Source organism: Micropterus dolomieu, linkage group LG17 (assembly GCF_021292245.1).
Source record: "Micropterus dolomieu isolate WLL.071019.BEF.003 ecotype Adirondacks linkage group LG17, ASM2129224v1, whole genome shotgun sequence".
NCBI classification, from domain to species: Eukaryota; Metazoa; Chordata; class Actinopteri; order Centrarchiformes; family Centrarchidae; genus Micropterus; species Micropterus dolomieu.
The window spans coordinates 8,230,952-8,245,241 of NC_060166.1; the positions used below are offsets into that span (position 1 = coordinate 8,230,952).

Consider the following 14,290-nt stretch of genomic DNA (forward strand, 5'->3'; position numbering starts at 1 on the left):
TGTTGTCTGTTCCAGAGTCTCGACTGAAAACTAAAGGGGACAGAGCGTTTGCTGTCAGGGCCCCGAGGCTCTGGAACAGCCTGCCCGAGGAAATCAGGTCGGCTGAGTCAGTGAACTCTTTTAAGTCCCTTCTTAAAACATACTTTTATAGGAGAGCTTTTCCCGATCTTATTTGACTTTATTTTATCCCTTTTATTTTATTGTATTTTACTAATTTTATATTAAATTTTCATGCTCTTATCTTTTTTTTGTATTATTCTTTACACTTGTTAAAGCACTTTGTAACTTGTTTTTGAAAAGTGCTCTACAAATAAGGATTATTATTATTATTATTATTATAACCCTCCTTAAAAATGCAACTTCTTTTTAATCTTTGTTTTTTGTATGAATTCAACAACCAAGATAGAGTAAGGTGGTCGGCAGGTATTTTATTATTTTTTAACCTTTGTACAGAGCAAGGCGAGCAGTTACCCCCGACAGTCTTTATGCTAACATAAGCTAATCATATTCCTGCTTCAGCTTGATATACTTTAGAGAGGGGTATCGATCTTCTCATCTAACTCTTGCCAATAAAGCCGATAAGCCTTATCAAATTATTCCTTTAAGTTGGGGCTACTGAAGTTCAAATCAAATTCTCCCCTCAACGAAAAACTGACAAAAGCAGACGTTCAGTAAAAGGCGTACAAAGCGTACAAACAGGTGATTTTGACTGAGACAACAGATCACCATCACTAACTATCCCACATTAATATCTGTATATTAGTCCAGAAACTGTAGTGGAAACTTGTCTTCAACTTTGTTCTCAACAACACACACCCGTTGCCCGTACAATGTCAGTTGTTATTAGTTTTAACAAGCAGGCGCATTAGACTGCTGAGGCCTTTGATCTGCTGTGTGTGTGTGCACATGCGTGTGCAACACTGGTCTGGAGCAATTATACTCCCTGTAATGATATTGGACTAATGATGTTAAGTCCCCTGTGCGTGCATGCATGCATCATTGTATACATGCATGTGGTGGGTGTGTATTATGTGTGTGAGCTAGATGCAGCATGCATGGAGAGCCAGATTGATGACGGGGGACTCTTGGCTGCTCTGTCTGGTTTCTGCTTCGGCTTGTAAATCGCGGAGTGGGGAGAGCAAGGAGGGACAGAAGAGAAGAAAGGGAAGGAATAGGAAACGCTTTTGGCTCCAGTAGATGATTATTTATTGGCTTCATCCTGCACTTACTACTTAAGAGTTTCCCTTGTTTGCACGCGCACAAGTGAATGCGCACACACACTCCTTAAACCTTTGGTATCAGGACACATTTTTCCTTTTTTCATCCTTTTTTGTGTGTGTGTGATAGGAGACCTGTTAGCTCCTTTATACCCTCTCTGTTCGCTTAAGAGCTGATGGAGAGTAAGAAACAAGAGAAAATATGTGGAACTCTGGTCTTTTAGCATGAGTGGATTGGGGAGAGGGCGACGGGGGCGGGGGGAGCACAGGGAGGGAGAGAGGGAAGAGTGGGGTTATGTGTCACCTAACACAGGGACTATTTCCTCTGGAGGGAGGGAGGGAGGGAGGGAGGGAAGGAGAAGAAAAGTGGGTGAACGAGTGGCGAGCAAGAGAGACGTGTGTGTTAAGCGTGTGTGAGAGGCAGTAAGAGGAGAAGCTATGGCAGCTGGCTCTCAGGACGGAGGGAAGAGCTTCTAAAAACAAACTCTCGGCTAAATAGTGATCGGACGCGGCGTTGGAGGCCACATTCTTATAGCTGGACTATCGGCGCGGTGGGAACAAAAAGCCCTGTCCAAATCACTCGAGAGCAGGGCGGCAGCCATGAAGTACAGACCTTTGGTAAGACACAACGCCACACAGTTGTCTTGCAGAAAAAGCCAGTCAGAGGTGAGGCGGGGGGAAATCTTTTTTCATGGTTTAGTGTAAGTCAGTAATTCCTTTTCTGCACACACAGGTTTGCATTCAGTGTGTGAAAGTTGAGGAGTTGTGTGTGAGAGGGGTTTGCTTTTGGTCAGGCTATTGCAGTGGGGAGTTTATTGAAGTGGAAGGAGGTTTTTAAGAGCTGCTGTATTTGTAATAAGTACCTACTGGAATTGCGCAACAACCTTGACAGGGTGCTCTTGAACTTCAAGGACACAGGTGGTAGGGAGGCAGGTGAAGGCCAGGGCCACAAGCATTGCTATTGTGGCGAGTTTGTGGTTCACCTGACGTGTCTGCGTTTTAGCCGCTCTCCTCCTTGATCTCAGCATCCTTCTTCATCTTGACTCTGCATTTGCCATGTTGATGTCAGAGCTATTTTAATTGAATTTGTAAAAAATCTATTTGATATCCAAGAAGGTGTGTCCTCATCACTGTGTATGTGTTTGTTTGCACCGCCCCGGGGCGAGGCAATCACATGGTGGGGTTGTGTGGCCGGGCAGCATTCTTTGGCATTGACTGAGAGTCAGTACGTTAATCAAAAAGGTGTGTGTTGATGTATAATGTGTGGGACCTAAACCCTCCTTTTTGGTGCTGCATGTATTTTCTCTTACTGATAGTAAAATATGTTGGAACTCGTTCTCCTACAGTTAAACTTGTAGAGCAATATTTACATTCACGTGCATCCATACGGATTTGATCAACGGTGCGTGTGGAAGATGGAGGACTGACAGATTGTGCAATGCACTGAGGATGAGGACAGAACAGGGCACTGAGAGATTCCTGACACAGTTGTCATTGCTGCCTGCGAGGCATCTGACCTCATTTCAATAGGTAGTTTATGTTGGGCTCACCTCACTCTTCAGGCTATCCACTCTCGTCACTTTCTAGACTGTGTCAAGTCTAAGTTGCGATCAAGTCTGACAAGTACAAAACTTCTGAATGGCTTGATAAACTAGCTTATTGTACCTGGAGTACAAACCCCACTGACTTGAAAACCTCGACAGTGTGTTTCCATGGAGTATCGTCAGACTCGGGTAAGTTAGTGTTGCTGAATTCTGACTGACTGACTCAGAAACAATGATTAATTTGTGATTTGAAGGTTAAACATGAAGGTAGTTACTCAAACTGACGATTCATGTCAGTTTATAGTTGAGATCATGCTTACTAGATTTAACTAGCTTGCTGTAAGCTAGGTTTAGTGAAACCAAGGTGTTGTTGCAACAGTGACTTGCTCCGGAACACTTAACAAAGGTGGGTCCTTGTGAAGTAGTGACTAAATATGATACATAGAGTACTCCCAGACTCCCCGCTGCGTGTCGTGTCGCGTTGGCCCTCATGTCCTCAAATAGTCCCGTTCCTTTCTGCAGCCTGCGGGAGACTCAGCTAGCTCGTCCCACCTGTCTGACTGCTCTGCAGAGCAACTCCACAGCCTCTTGGGATGAACCTAAACATGCTCACTGCTAAGCCTAGGGGGGCATTTCCATGGTAATCGTAATCAAAATGTTAAAATGCTTGGATCCTGTACAGGTGTGAAATGGGGAAAGCGCTTCAGCAGCGTTGATTGATTGTTCCTGTTGGCCACTTCGACCCTAAAAAAGTCTGTGGTTGACATGTGGTCCCATCAGAACAAACCAGCACCTTCTGATACCTCAGTATATTTTCACAAGGACATGAACATTCATGTGTCAAAAATGAATCTTGATGTTAAGTGTTTCTTCACTTCATGGCCCTTTCTTTCTACCAGCTAGTGCACAATAGATGAGAGAAGAGGAGAAATCAGTGCCAGACAACTGATTCATAGTGGAAAAATGTAGAAAAATGAGGTAAAACAATCTGCGAGTAGCTAACCATTTCTTTATCAGAACCACACGCCTCACTCATTTGGTTGTCATTATAGACTTTTAACAAATCATGTGAAAGTCAGAAGAAGTTGGGTTTTTTCCCCCCCAACAGGACTGAATGCTACACTCGTATTGAACCAGGATCTTTTACGTACGCAAATATTTAACTGTTGGTTTAAGTGCTCTGGGGCCAGATTTGATTATTATTTCTTTGAATCCCATCCATGTCACGTCCAAGACATCAAGGGTACCAGCACCACCACCTGCACACACCAAAAGAAGAGATCCTCACCTTTGTGAAGCTAGAAACAGTAAAACTTTGGCGTAAACAAGTGGAGTTGAGTAACGCGCCTGCAAGATCCACGACCACCGTAATCTTTAATTGTGGTTACCATAGCAACACACTCTAAAATTAGTAGGGAATGCATACAAGTTTGTAGCTCTTTAATTTAGAAACATTTATCACACAGTGGATAAGATAATGGATAAGATTGGTACGTGTTTAGTGGATTAGCAAAGACAAAGCAGCACTGGTGCAATACAAGCCACCATAACACAAAGTATGTCAAACCTGCTTGTGTAAGTTTAGAATGCTGTTCCTCATCATTATCCATCCAGACTTCCATCATGAGCACTGTAAGCAGCAGGTTAGATGTGGTTTGCATCAACAGTGTGACATCTGAGCGCTGTGCGTGCACCCGGGGCGATGTAAAGGTCAGGCTGCTATTGTTCACAGGCCGGCTGGATGATTCAATCCCTCTGCTTTCTCCCCTTTTCTCGGCTTCTCTTAGATGTGGTCGCTTTTTCAATCTGTCATTTGAAAGAGGACGGAGGGACTAAAAAGAGGAGATGGTTTGTTCACGTTTATTGGTGCCTCCCCTCAGAAACTCATTCGAGTCAAACAGTAGTACCTCTTCAGGTCTCCTCCCGCTAACCTGGCTCCAAGCTGCCTTGTTGTAACGTATTTGGAAAATATGACGACATGTAGGAACTGGGTAGGCACGTACTTGGCGTGTTCCTGAGACCGGGTGGAGGTCCGGTGTGCCGCAGGAAAGCCAAACACTGAAAGAGCCATTGGGAAACAATGAAGTAATGGAGAGAGAGAGAGAGAGAGGGTGAGAGACTGTCAGGAGGGAAAGTGAATGAGAGATGTATAGGGGAGGAGAGAGGTGAGGAAATAAGGCTCTGGTTTCTTTCCTACCAGGCGCCATAATATTGCAGGGTTTTGTTATAAACCATGACATCTTAATGTAAATGTCAGTCAGGCGTGCTACTCCTAACAGTGATTTAATCTGTTCCCAGATGATGAATTCCTTTACATTTGGTCTAAACACCCGCTGCCTTGTAGTTAGGGTTGGGTATCCTTTAAAATTTTACAATACCAGTACCAAAACCAGTACCCTTATAGTGATACCGATACCACTAAACTACTTCAGCCAATACCTTGCATAAAATGGCTCCTGTTGAAGCCATAGTAGTTGATTGGTGTTTTTATTGTTGTTATGGACAAGCAAGGTTGTCTATTTTATTTTACATAAAAGTATTGTGAAACTGTATCAGATCCTTATCCCAATTAGTTCATCCTTATGCGTAGTATAATAAGGGGAAAGACTTCAGCTTGTGTTTTTTTTTATATTTGAATGAAAGAGGAGGAGTGAAATAGTTAGTGACCAAATGAGTTGTGGGAAATGAATTTAAGGTCATTTTGATACCTGTGTTGAAAGTAAACACTGGAAAATTATTTTAACTTTCGATCAATAAACTGAATTGAAAGATCTCTGCGAGTGCTTTTTCCTTTAGAGGTGAGTCGCAAACCTCCAAGAACAACAGTCACAGCTATAAAACGAGTAAGGAGCCAGAGGAAAAGAGAGTCTGCACATCCAGCCGATCAAACTAACTACACCTGAAGCAGCCCCAGCTGCAGCCGGAGGCTCCGTCACTAAAATCAGCTGATCGCTGCTGATGTGATGGAACGGAGCTATCGATCAGTGACATGTGATGCGAATGGCAAATAAAAATGTACAGAGAAGTGTTAAATGATACAAGAAAATGAAACCAATGGAAAGCCAACCTTGTGGTGATTAACTTGCAACAGTGAGGAACATGCCTGAGACCGCAGCCGAAGGTGAGCGGCTGTAAAAATCAGCATTGACTCGAAGCGTCCAGTTTTTTAAATACAGTTTATGGTGCAGGCAGTAAGGAAAAAAGGCGTGCTCTTCACTTTCTTTTGGTGTGTTGCTTGCAAGTTTGGCTGCAAGCAAAACCATACAAATAGTTATTTTTTGCTGCGATCTGGTTACAAAAAGGATCAATTGAAGTACTGGTTTGACTGGAGACGTTTCAATTCTACTCGATACCGGGCTGGATACCATAAAGGTTTCGAGTAGCGATACCCATCCCTACTTGTAGTTCTTTGCCAGGACAAATCTCTCTGCTACACAGGAAATCATATGTTTCCAGCTGCAGCAACAGCAGCATGTATGGATTCAGAAAAAGAAGTGGTTCGTTAGCATGAGCAGCAATAAGTACAGGAAGATTTCTGTTCTATCATCACCTGAAAATCAAAGTGAAGAGGTTAAAATACTGCCCATACTGTTTGACAGGTGAGAAGTGCAGGGACTGGTTACAGAGACTGTTTGAGTCCTACACACTCAACTCTCAGGATACACACACACACACACACACACACACACACACACACACACACACACACACACACACACACACACACAGCTGCAGCTTCTTTGCTTTTTGTAGAAATGTGTGAAACAAGAGGTCACTAGAACTCATCCAGGGGTGAGAGAAACACGGATGTATGTGATGTGGGACATATGCTTGTATTAATGCTTGAACTATTATTAATATGGTGCACGTATCAATACCACATGGGTGAAATGTATTCCAAAGCTATTTGCTCTTTTCCTTCCCTTCAAATAATAAACTTTGAGATTTCAGTCCTTGTTGACCCACCTGTGGTTACTGTGGTAACAGTGACTATGGTTTAATACTAAGACAAATACTAGTCGAGCAGGTAAAGAGCAGCTGGTGTGTCTGTTTACATAGCAGCCAGACAATCTGGCATTGTTTTAATAAAGAAGTCAGTCGACAATATTTGAAACTGTGAGTTCATTGAAATCTGAGTTCATGCTCTGCACACGCTGTGAGTAGTTTCCCACACAGCAGCAGGACACAGTGATGTGAATTGGTTACCTCGCTGAGGAGCTGGAGGTGTGCAGCCTGTCGCCTGACTGCTACTTCTTGTGTCATTACACCCTGCAATACTGCAGAAGTCATTTGTAGAAGTCATTTTGATCCATTGCAGGTAGTGCTACCTCTGAGAAATGTGTTGCATTTCCTGTGTAGGAGAGTGAACAGTAAATATTGAGGCTGGTCAGTGAGATCTAATTAAAAACTTTATTAAAACACTGGATTACATGCATGCATTGTTTCCTGTGAATTCCTGGTGCATGTAATCGCAATTTGAAACCAGTGTGGGAATGCCGGACTCCACCACTGACAATGGAATCTACTATAAAGAGAGCTAGTGTGAATGTAAATACACAGAATGGCTGTTGCTGGAAAAAAAGGCCGACCATAAATAGTGTCAAAAATGAGATTTTTTGACTACTTTAACCTTAAATGCAACCGTTTGAGCTGTGTTGTTGTGAACACCTTCCACTTCTGTCAGTGTGTCAGCTTTGTTTCCTCATCCCGTGCCTTAATGTGGTTTGCCTTGAGGCAGCATTTAGTCTGAGACAGGCATCTGTAAAGCCTCCTCAGGTGCTGAAGAAGCCCGCAGTGAATGTAACCAATGGGTAATAAAAAGCAACACAAATATTCTCTGCATACTTTAATCAGGGAGCTAAAGGGATGAAGTTAAATTGTGTCATTGTTGTGTCCTAGTGAGGATGTGCGCACACAAACACGTATGCTCACCCAGATTTTACAGCCTGGATTAAGAAGTAAAAGAGGGACACCAATGGAAGCTTGAGTTACTCTCGGATCATAAAAGATGAGAGGTGAGTCAGCTCTAACAGCCTCCCTCTTAGTCAGGCCACTTGCCTCTTTGAAGGGCTGTAAAGATTAAAGTGAAGGGGTGGTTCTGTTAATTAGGCAGTGCTAAGTTCTGTTTCCCTGAACTGTGGTCCTACAGCCATAGACCCCATTGCTTCTCCCCATGTGTGAAGCACCATGGGACACTGTACTTCTCCTTTGAAATCCAGGATCAAACATATTCATGCATACTTGTGTGAAATCTGATCAAGATGTTGTGCACGTGTAAAGACAGGGGAAGTAATGATTTAAAGGGCTCGCTGTTGTGTTGAGGGCGCTGCTGTGTGGAATTTCGGGGAGTATTGTTAACTTTCCAACGGAGTTTAAATGGTGCAGGGCTGGAGTCATAACCTGGCATCCATCAGCTCCTCTCTCGCCTTCTCTTTTTTTCTCTCTCCTTCCTCTCACACCTCTCTGCTCTGTGTTTTTCCCTCCTGTCTCACCCAGTGCTAATTAATATGTCCTCTCCTCCCTCAAGCTTTCTCTTCTCTTTCTTTCTCCGTCTCTTTATCCTGAGGGATGCGGACTACCGTACTGCTCAGCACAACAACAACACCTGCTGTACTTTGTGTGTGTGTGTTGTCTGTCCCTCCAGCACAGCTTGACTTGGTTTTAGTTCTGTCCAACTCAAGTACATGTTAAACATGGATGTGGCTAACATTCGCAGTCTTATGCGTAAAACTCAAGCCTCTATTTTAGAAAATGGCTTTCTGGGCAGCCGCATCGATGACCTTAAACTTGTAAGTGTTGCAGTTAACTTGTGATTCTAAATGTGTGCTGTTTATTTTCAAGTATGTGCAACCTGGGTGGGGCTCGGCGCACTTTGGTTGAAGTGCTACATTTTCTGTGCCACATTTGGGTTTGGCTTCACCTAATTTTTAGAGGTGTTAAGATCACTCAGGAGCTGTTCTAAAGAAAACTGGGTGATATAAAACCTAAAATCTCCACTTAGTTTTGTTGTGTGTGTGTGTGTATGAATCAATGTGGTGCTCTGAATGGTTCATGGCATTTGTCTGCATTTGGATTATTGGAGGTAGAAAGCTGTGGGGGGTCCTTATGGGACAGGAAGGACTTGGTGAATCTTTTGAGATGTACTTGCACACAAAAGCGTTTATATCTCAACAAACATTGATTGGGTCTTTGGTGAGGCCGATTGCAAAATGTTTCGGTTTGCAGCTGATGACAGGTGACAATTTGTGCTCATATGCAATGTTTAAAATCTAGATTTTAAATTTCTTTTTACAAATGCACTAGTTCTTGACCTTGACAGATAATCTTTACTCGAGGTCAACTCACTACCCTTTTGTGAACTAATACCTCGAACATATCATTTGTCCACTTTCTTCATACAATCAAGTGTGCAAATATGGATCCATCAGCAGTAAGATAACATGAGCAGATTTGTGGGCCCGGCTGATTTATTCGTTGTTTTGTAGACACCGTAACTGGCTTATGTTTGTTAGAAACTATTCATGACCTCCTGGCATCACACCCAGCTGATACTTCTTTTTGTTGTTAAACAACGTAGTACACTACTTCCACATCTTTTTATCAGCATTTTGTTACTGGCAATAGTTGGTGCCACACTGATTTATGATTTTAATTGTTAGCGTTTTTTTCGTCCTCTTCTTTCCTCCTGACCCTAATAAGGATGGATAATGTGTGATGTGAAGCTTTTGCCTCCCTCCTTCATTTCTCCAATTATTCCTTGCATGGGACGAGCAGAGTTTCATCAATGAAGTGTTACAGCACATATGTTCTATGTGTCTTCAGTGTTTTAAACCACCTGCTCCCTGCCTGTTCTCCTCTAGGTGGTGGCTAGTGACGGGGTCCGGGCTATGATGGAGTCGGCCCTGACAGCCAGAGACCGGGTGGGCGTGCAGGACTTTGTCCTGCTGGAGAACTACACCAGCGAGGCCGCCTTCATAGAGAACCTGCGCAAACGCTTCAAAGAGAACCTCATCTATGTGAGTGGGTGTGGTGAGGAGGGTGGGGGTTTAGCTGTACATGTATGTATTAGAGCCCGGCCATTGCTGGAGTTTTGAGATTGATATTTAAGAGTAAAAGATTCAATAACTACATAGTGGCTGAAATTCAGTTTTTATTGTGTACCAGTATATGTAACATAAATATATTTAATTAGAATTTCCTTACATTTGATTATTAAAGAATTGTGGCCTATATATATACTGAGCATGATGTTTTATAACTAACCTGTCAGTGCTTTTTGTAGGGTTTCACAATTAGTCGAAATATTATCAAAATCAGATATCCAAATCACAGAAGTAGCTATTCTTTGATGAAGGTAAAATGACGGAACAGAATTGTAATGAGGTACTGTAGTGCGGCCCCGGCCTACAGATCTTCTTCTCCAGATGTAAGACTCTTTGGTACAGACCCTAACAAGTGTCACTAATTGTGAATCATATCGCAAATCGTAGTATCTACCATAGCTCTTTGGTGCATAAACCATGTAAAGGGGAGAGGCCTTTTAAATGTCCTCAAACATACCTTTAGCATTTGTCTATTTCTTGTTACTTATTGGCCGACTTATGTGCCAATGTTTCTTCTTTTTGTAAATTGTGTTGTGTAACTTTGAAAGAAAAACGCCAAAAATGGTCAGTGACAGTTAACTAACATGAAATCAGCCTGGAGCCTAGGTGATGTGGAAACATCGACAGTGTGGCACAAAAGTACACCTACAGTTAGTTTCCTTTGTCCAGAGTCATAGTGACAAAGTGATAAACTCGTATTTGCATATCTGGTTCATTTAGATTCTCACTGCAACGTACAGGTGAGTCTTTTGTCATGTAATGTAACTGGATGTTCCCTTTCCATTAGACGTACATCGGTTCAGTGCTGGTGTCAGTTAACCCATACAAAGACCTGGAGATCTACACCAAGAACCACATGGAGCGATACCGTGGAGTCAACTTCTACGAGGTCTCACCACACATGTAAGCACTCAGCCTCTGCACACCCTACAGTATGCAGCTCAACTTTCCATTTTGAGAACTCACACGTGCAGAGTCAAGTTACTTGCTTAAAAGGGATGAAAGATGAATAATAAGCCCAATAAGCCTTCAGAACATACAGTTATTATAAACCTTTAGACAGTCTCATACGGGATGCATTCTTTGCGCCTGACCATGAATGCAGCATTATGAGGAGGAGGGAGGAATGACTCATTGCATGTGTTTGCTATTACAGGTGAAACATATATTTTGACTGCGTTGTTGACGGCGGACAGCATGTTCACTGTTGCCTTGTTTTTGCTCCAGCGGCCTGAAAGTAGGAGTCTGTTGGTGCTTGGTGAATCTTTTTACCCTCGGATGACGTAACATTTGTTTTAATGCCGTCACAGTGTGTATGTTCAGAGAGCATGGGAATATTTGTCCTACGCGCCACTCTCACAGAGTACACTAGCTATGTAATGCTCCCATGGTCTGACTCTCCTTGCCTTTATCAGTCACTGTTTGCAAGACGTCACGGCATGAGGTATGAGTGTTTGTTTGAAAGGTTACCACAGGAATGTTGGGGAATTCCCTATTAAATCCTCCCAGACCCCACAGGTCAGCTACAAAACAATCAGATTCATTATGGAGAGTGGCAGCATCGAAATATTTCAGAATCTCTCTCTAGCTCTTTCGCTCTTTGCTCTAACCGCTAGTAGTTATTTATTTTCTCTCTTTACTTTAACACTTGAGCATAGGGACGAATGTTTTCGCTCCCTCTGAGTGGAAAGAAAAATGTGCTTTGGCAAGTAGAGGTGGAGGGTCGCAGAGAGAAAACGGGAGGGAGAGGTGGAAAGGAAAGTAAGCAAATGATGGTACCAGGCAAGAGCTTTACTCCTTTAAGAGGGAATTCCTCTGAACTGAGCCTGACCCCCCCCCCCCCCCCCCCCCCCCCCCCCCCCCCCCCAGCCCTATATTGCATACATACATTACACACACACGCACACACACACAGTGCAATATAAATATGGCCTCGCTGGTGGGTTTATCATCCAGTTATTATTCCTGTGTCAGAAATGTGTCCAAACAGGCTGAAACAACATATCAGTGCTGATAGCAGCAGCGGGGCTGACAAATGATACTGTAACTAAAACAGACTGTGCTCCACTCTGGACTTTATGATTCATACTGGACATCTTTCCATCTTCACACAGTATGAGATGCTATATGTTCCATTCAGACTCAAGTTTTCCAATAGACATGCAACATCATCACCATGCCTGATGAGTAATGGTCTGTTTGTTTCTATTCTACCCATTAATTAGGGTTGACTTTAGTAATGTTGAGCGTAAACCTAAGTTTCTAATGTTTAATGAATATTTAATGTATACTTATTATTCTCTTTAATTACGTGATAACTGTTTGACTGCTATTGGCTTCTCTGTACCTGTTTAAGTCATTTTGGATTTAAAATGCCAATACAGAATACCTTTGCCAATATTTAAAGCTGATCTTATCAATATTTTTATATTAACAATAGATGAAATGACAAATGGGTCAAGGCGACAAACACAGAATCATTAACCAATATTCCCCTCAATTCAGCTTTACTGTTTCTAGCCATGTTTTCAGTGAAAAAGCTCTTAAAACACAGCAGACACAGTTAAGAACTAGCTGACAGATTTTTTTACTCAGGATTTGGTGTGTCATGTAATGTTGCTGCATAGCTGCAGCTTTAATACATATGTAATGTACACTTTTATGATATTTTGATGATACTGGCTTTTCTGTACCCATTCTAGTCATTTTTGATTAAAGCTGCCAGTGGAAAATAATTTTGCCCACTGTTTTAGATCTTACTCAAGACAATTGTAAAGCTGATTTTTGTTTGCAACCTGCGTTAATTACATCCATGGTTACAAGCTAGCAGTTTTCTTCTTCACTGCCTTCCGATGGCGCAGTGCTGCTTTGCCTGACACGCTACCACCGCCACTAGGTCAGTGGAGTAGCGTGAAACCAGTGGCTACAAAGAAACCGGGCAGCCACATGTAAAGCTTTGCTCTGTGGTGCTAATAGTTACCACAAACTCCACAGGGTATCGTTAAGGTCTTCTTGTAGCCAACAAGGATATTGTTTTTTAATGAGATGTTTATAATGATTTCAAACAAATTTCATCAGAGCTGAATTATATCACCAAATCCATATATTGGCGTACTTCATGTTTTTTTTCCTTCCCACTATAATGCCATGATATTTTCAAATCAAATGTTTTTTCCCATTTGCAGTCCGTGGCCTGTTTCAGTAACACATATTTCCCTCCACTCCAGCTATGCAGTGGCAGACAACTCGTACCGTTCCTTGAGGACAGAGAGAAAGGACCAGTGCATCCTCATCTCTGGGGAGAGCGGCGCTGGGAAGACGGAGGCATCCAAAAAGATCCTGCAGTACTACGCCGTCACCTGTCCAGCCAGCGAGCAGGTGCAGACCATCAAAGACCGTCTGCTGCAGTCCAACCCTGTGCTGGAGGTGAGATGCCACGGCACGTCATTAATCTGAGTCCTAAACTCCTATCCTGGAGCACACTGAGCAGGGAGCTTTTCAGCATATTGGCTTAATTTATTATACTGTTGAGTGATAGACTGCTGGTTGATGCTGTGTTGATGAATGTGGCTTAATACAATAGATGGTGTAAATTGGTTTGTTGATAAATTTGGGGCGTATTTGCTTTTTATAAAAATAAGATATCAACCTGTCAGCAGTGTTGAGCTGATAAAGAAATAAGACTAAGTATTCTTTATCAGCTAACATATATAAGCCTAATATTTTAAGACCAAAATAAGTACTAAATGTCATACTATCATGACTAATGTTTCATTATCTTTTTATTGGAGCAGAGATTTCTCATCTTAATTGCTTTTGTTATAGCTGTATAGCAGCCAGTCACTAACCTGACAGTCAGATAAAGAGGCGTTGTTTTGTTTTGCTTTGCTTTCACTTGCCACCAGTCAGAATAAGTGCACAGTGGCCCACAGGGTCAAAGATGAGGGAAATCCATTTAATTTCCAGTGTTTTTAGTGACTGTTATTGATTTATCTGCCAAACATAAAGTCTATTAACATCCTGGACTCAGTGAAGGGAAATTGCGGTGCTTGCAGCCAGTATTGTTCACCTCCACTGTGACAGATGTAATGCAGTTTAATTGATTGTCTTGGATCTTATTGGAGGGTTTGAATGTCTCATAGTCTAAATGCTTCTTCAGAGGCTTCTCCATTTTTGTATGATTTTGTATCTCAGTTTTCTTTGAATTAATACATTATCATCTGTATGTACATGTATTACATAATCACTTTGCTACGTGCTTTCTAAAACCTACATCGGCTGACACGTGTTTTAATACACACAGACATCATAATGCATCTGAGTAGGATGGACATGTCCTACTCCCACACATACATTACATATTTTTGGGAAATGTGGGCAAAACTGTAATTGTGTAACTGTGGTTTTGAGGATGAAGGCACTAGAG

General features: G+C 42.3%; 1 protein-coding gene across 5 annotated transcripts in view; it reads left to right on the forward strand.

Annotated features, from left to right (window-relative positions):
- The window catches only part of LOC123985485 (unconventional myosin-Ic-like), a 61,784-nt gene that overhangs the window by 28,026 nt on the left and 19,468 nt on the right, over positions 1-14,290 (forward strand). For 4 of the 5 annotated variants that reach the window (XM_046073026.1, XM_046073027.1, XM_046073028.1 and 1 more), the window contains 3 exons: positions 9,622-9,777; positions 10,652-10,767; positions 13,092-13,290. In XM_046073026.1, the coding sequence (XP_045928982.1) occupies positions 9,622-9,777; positions 10,652-10,767; positions 13,092-13,290 (471 nt within the window). Of the gene's footprint in view, positions 1-7,754; positions 7,777-9,621; positions 9,778-10,651; positions 10,768-13,091; positions 13,291-14,290 lie in introns of those variants that run through there. The other variant, XM_046073030.1, reaches the window with a different exon arrangement.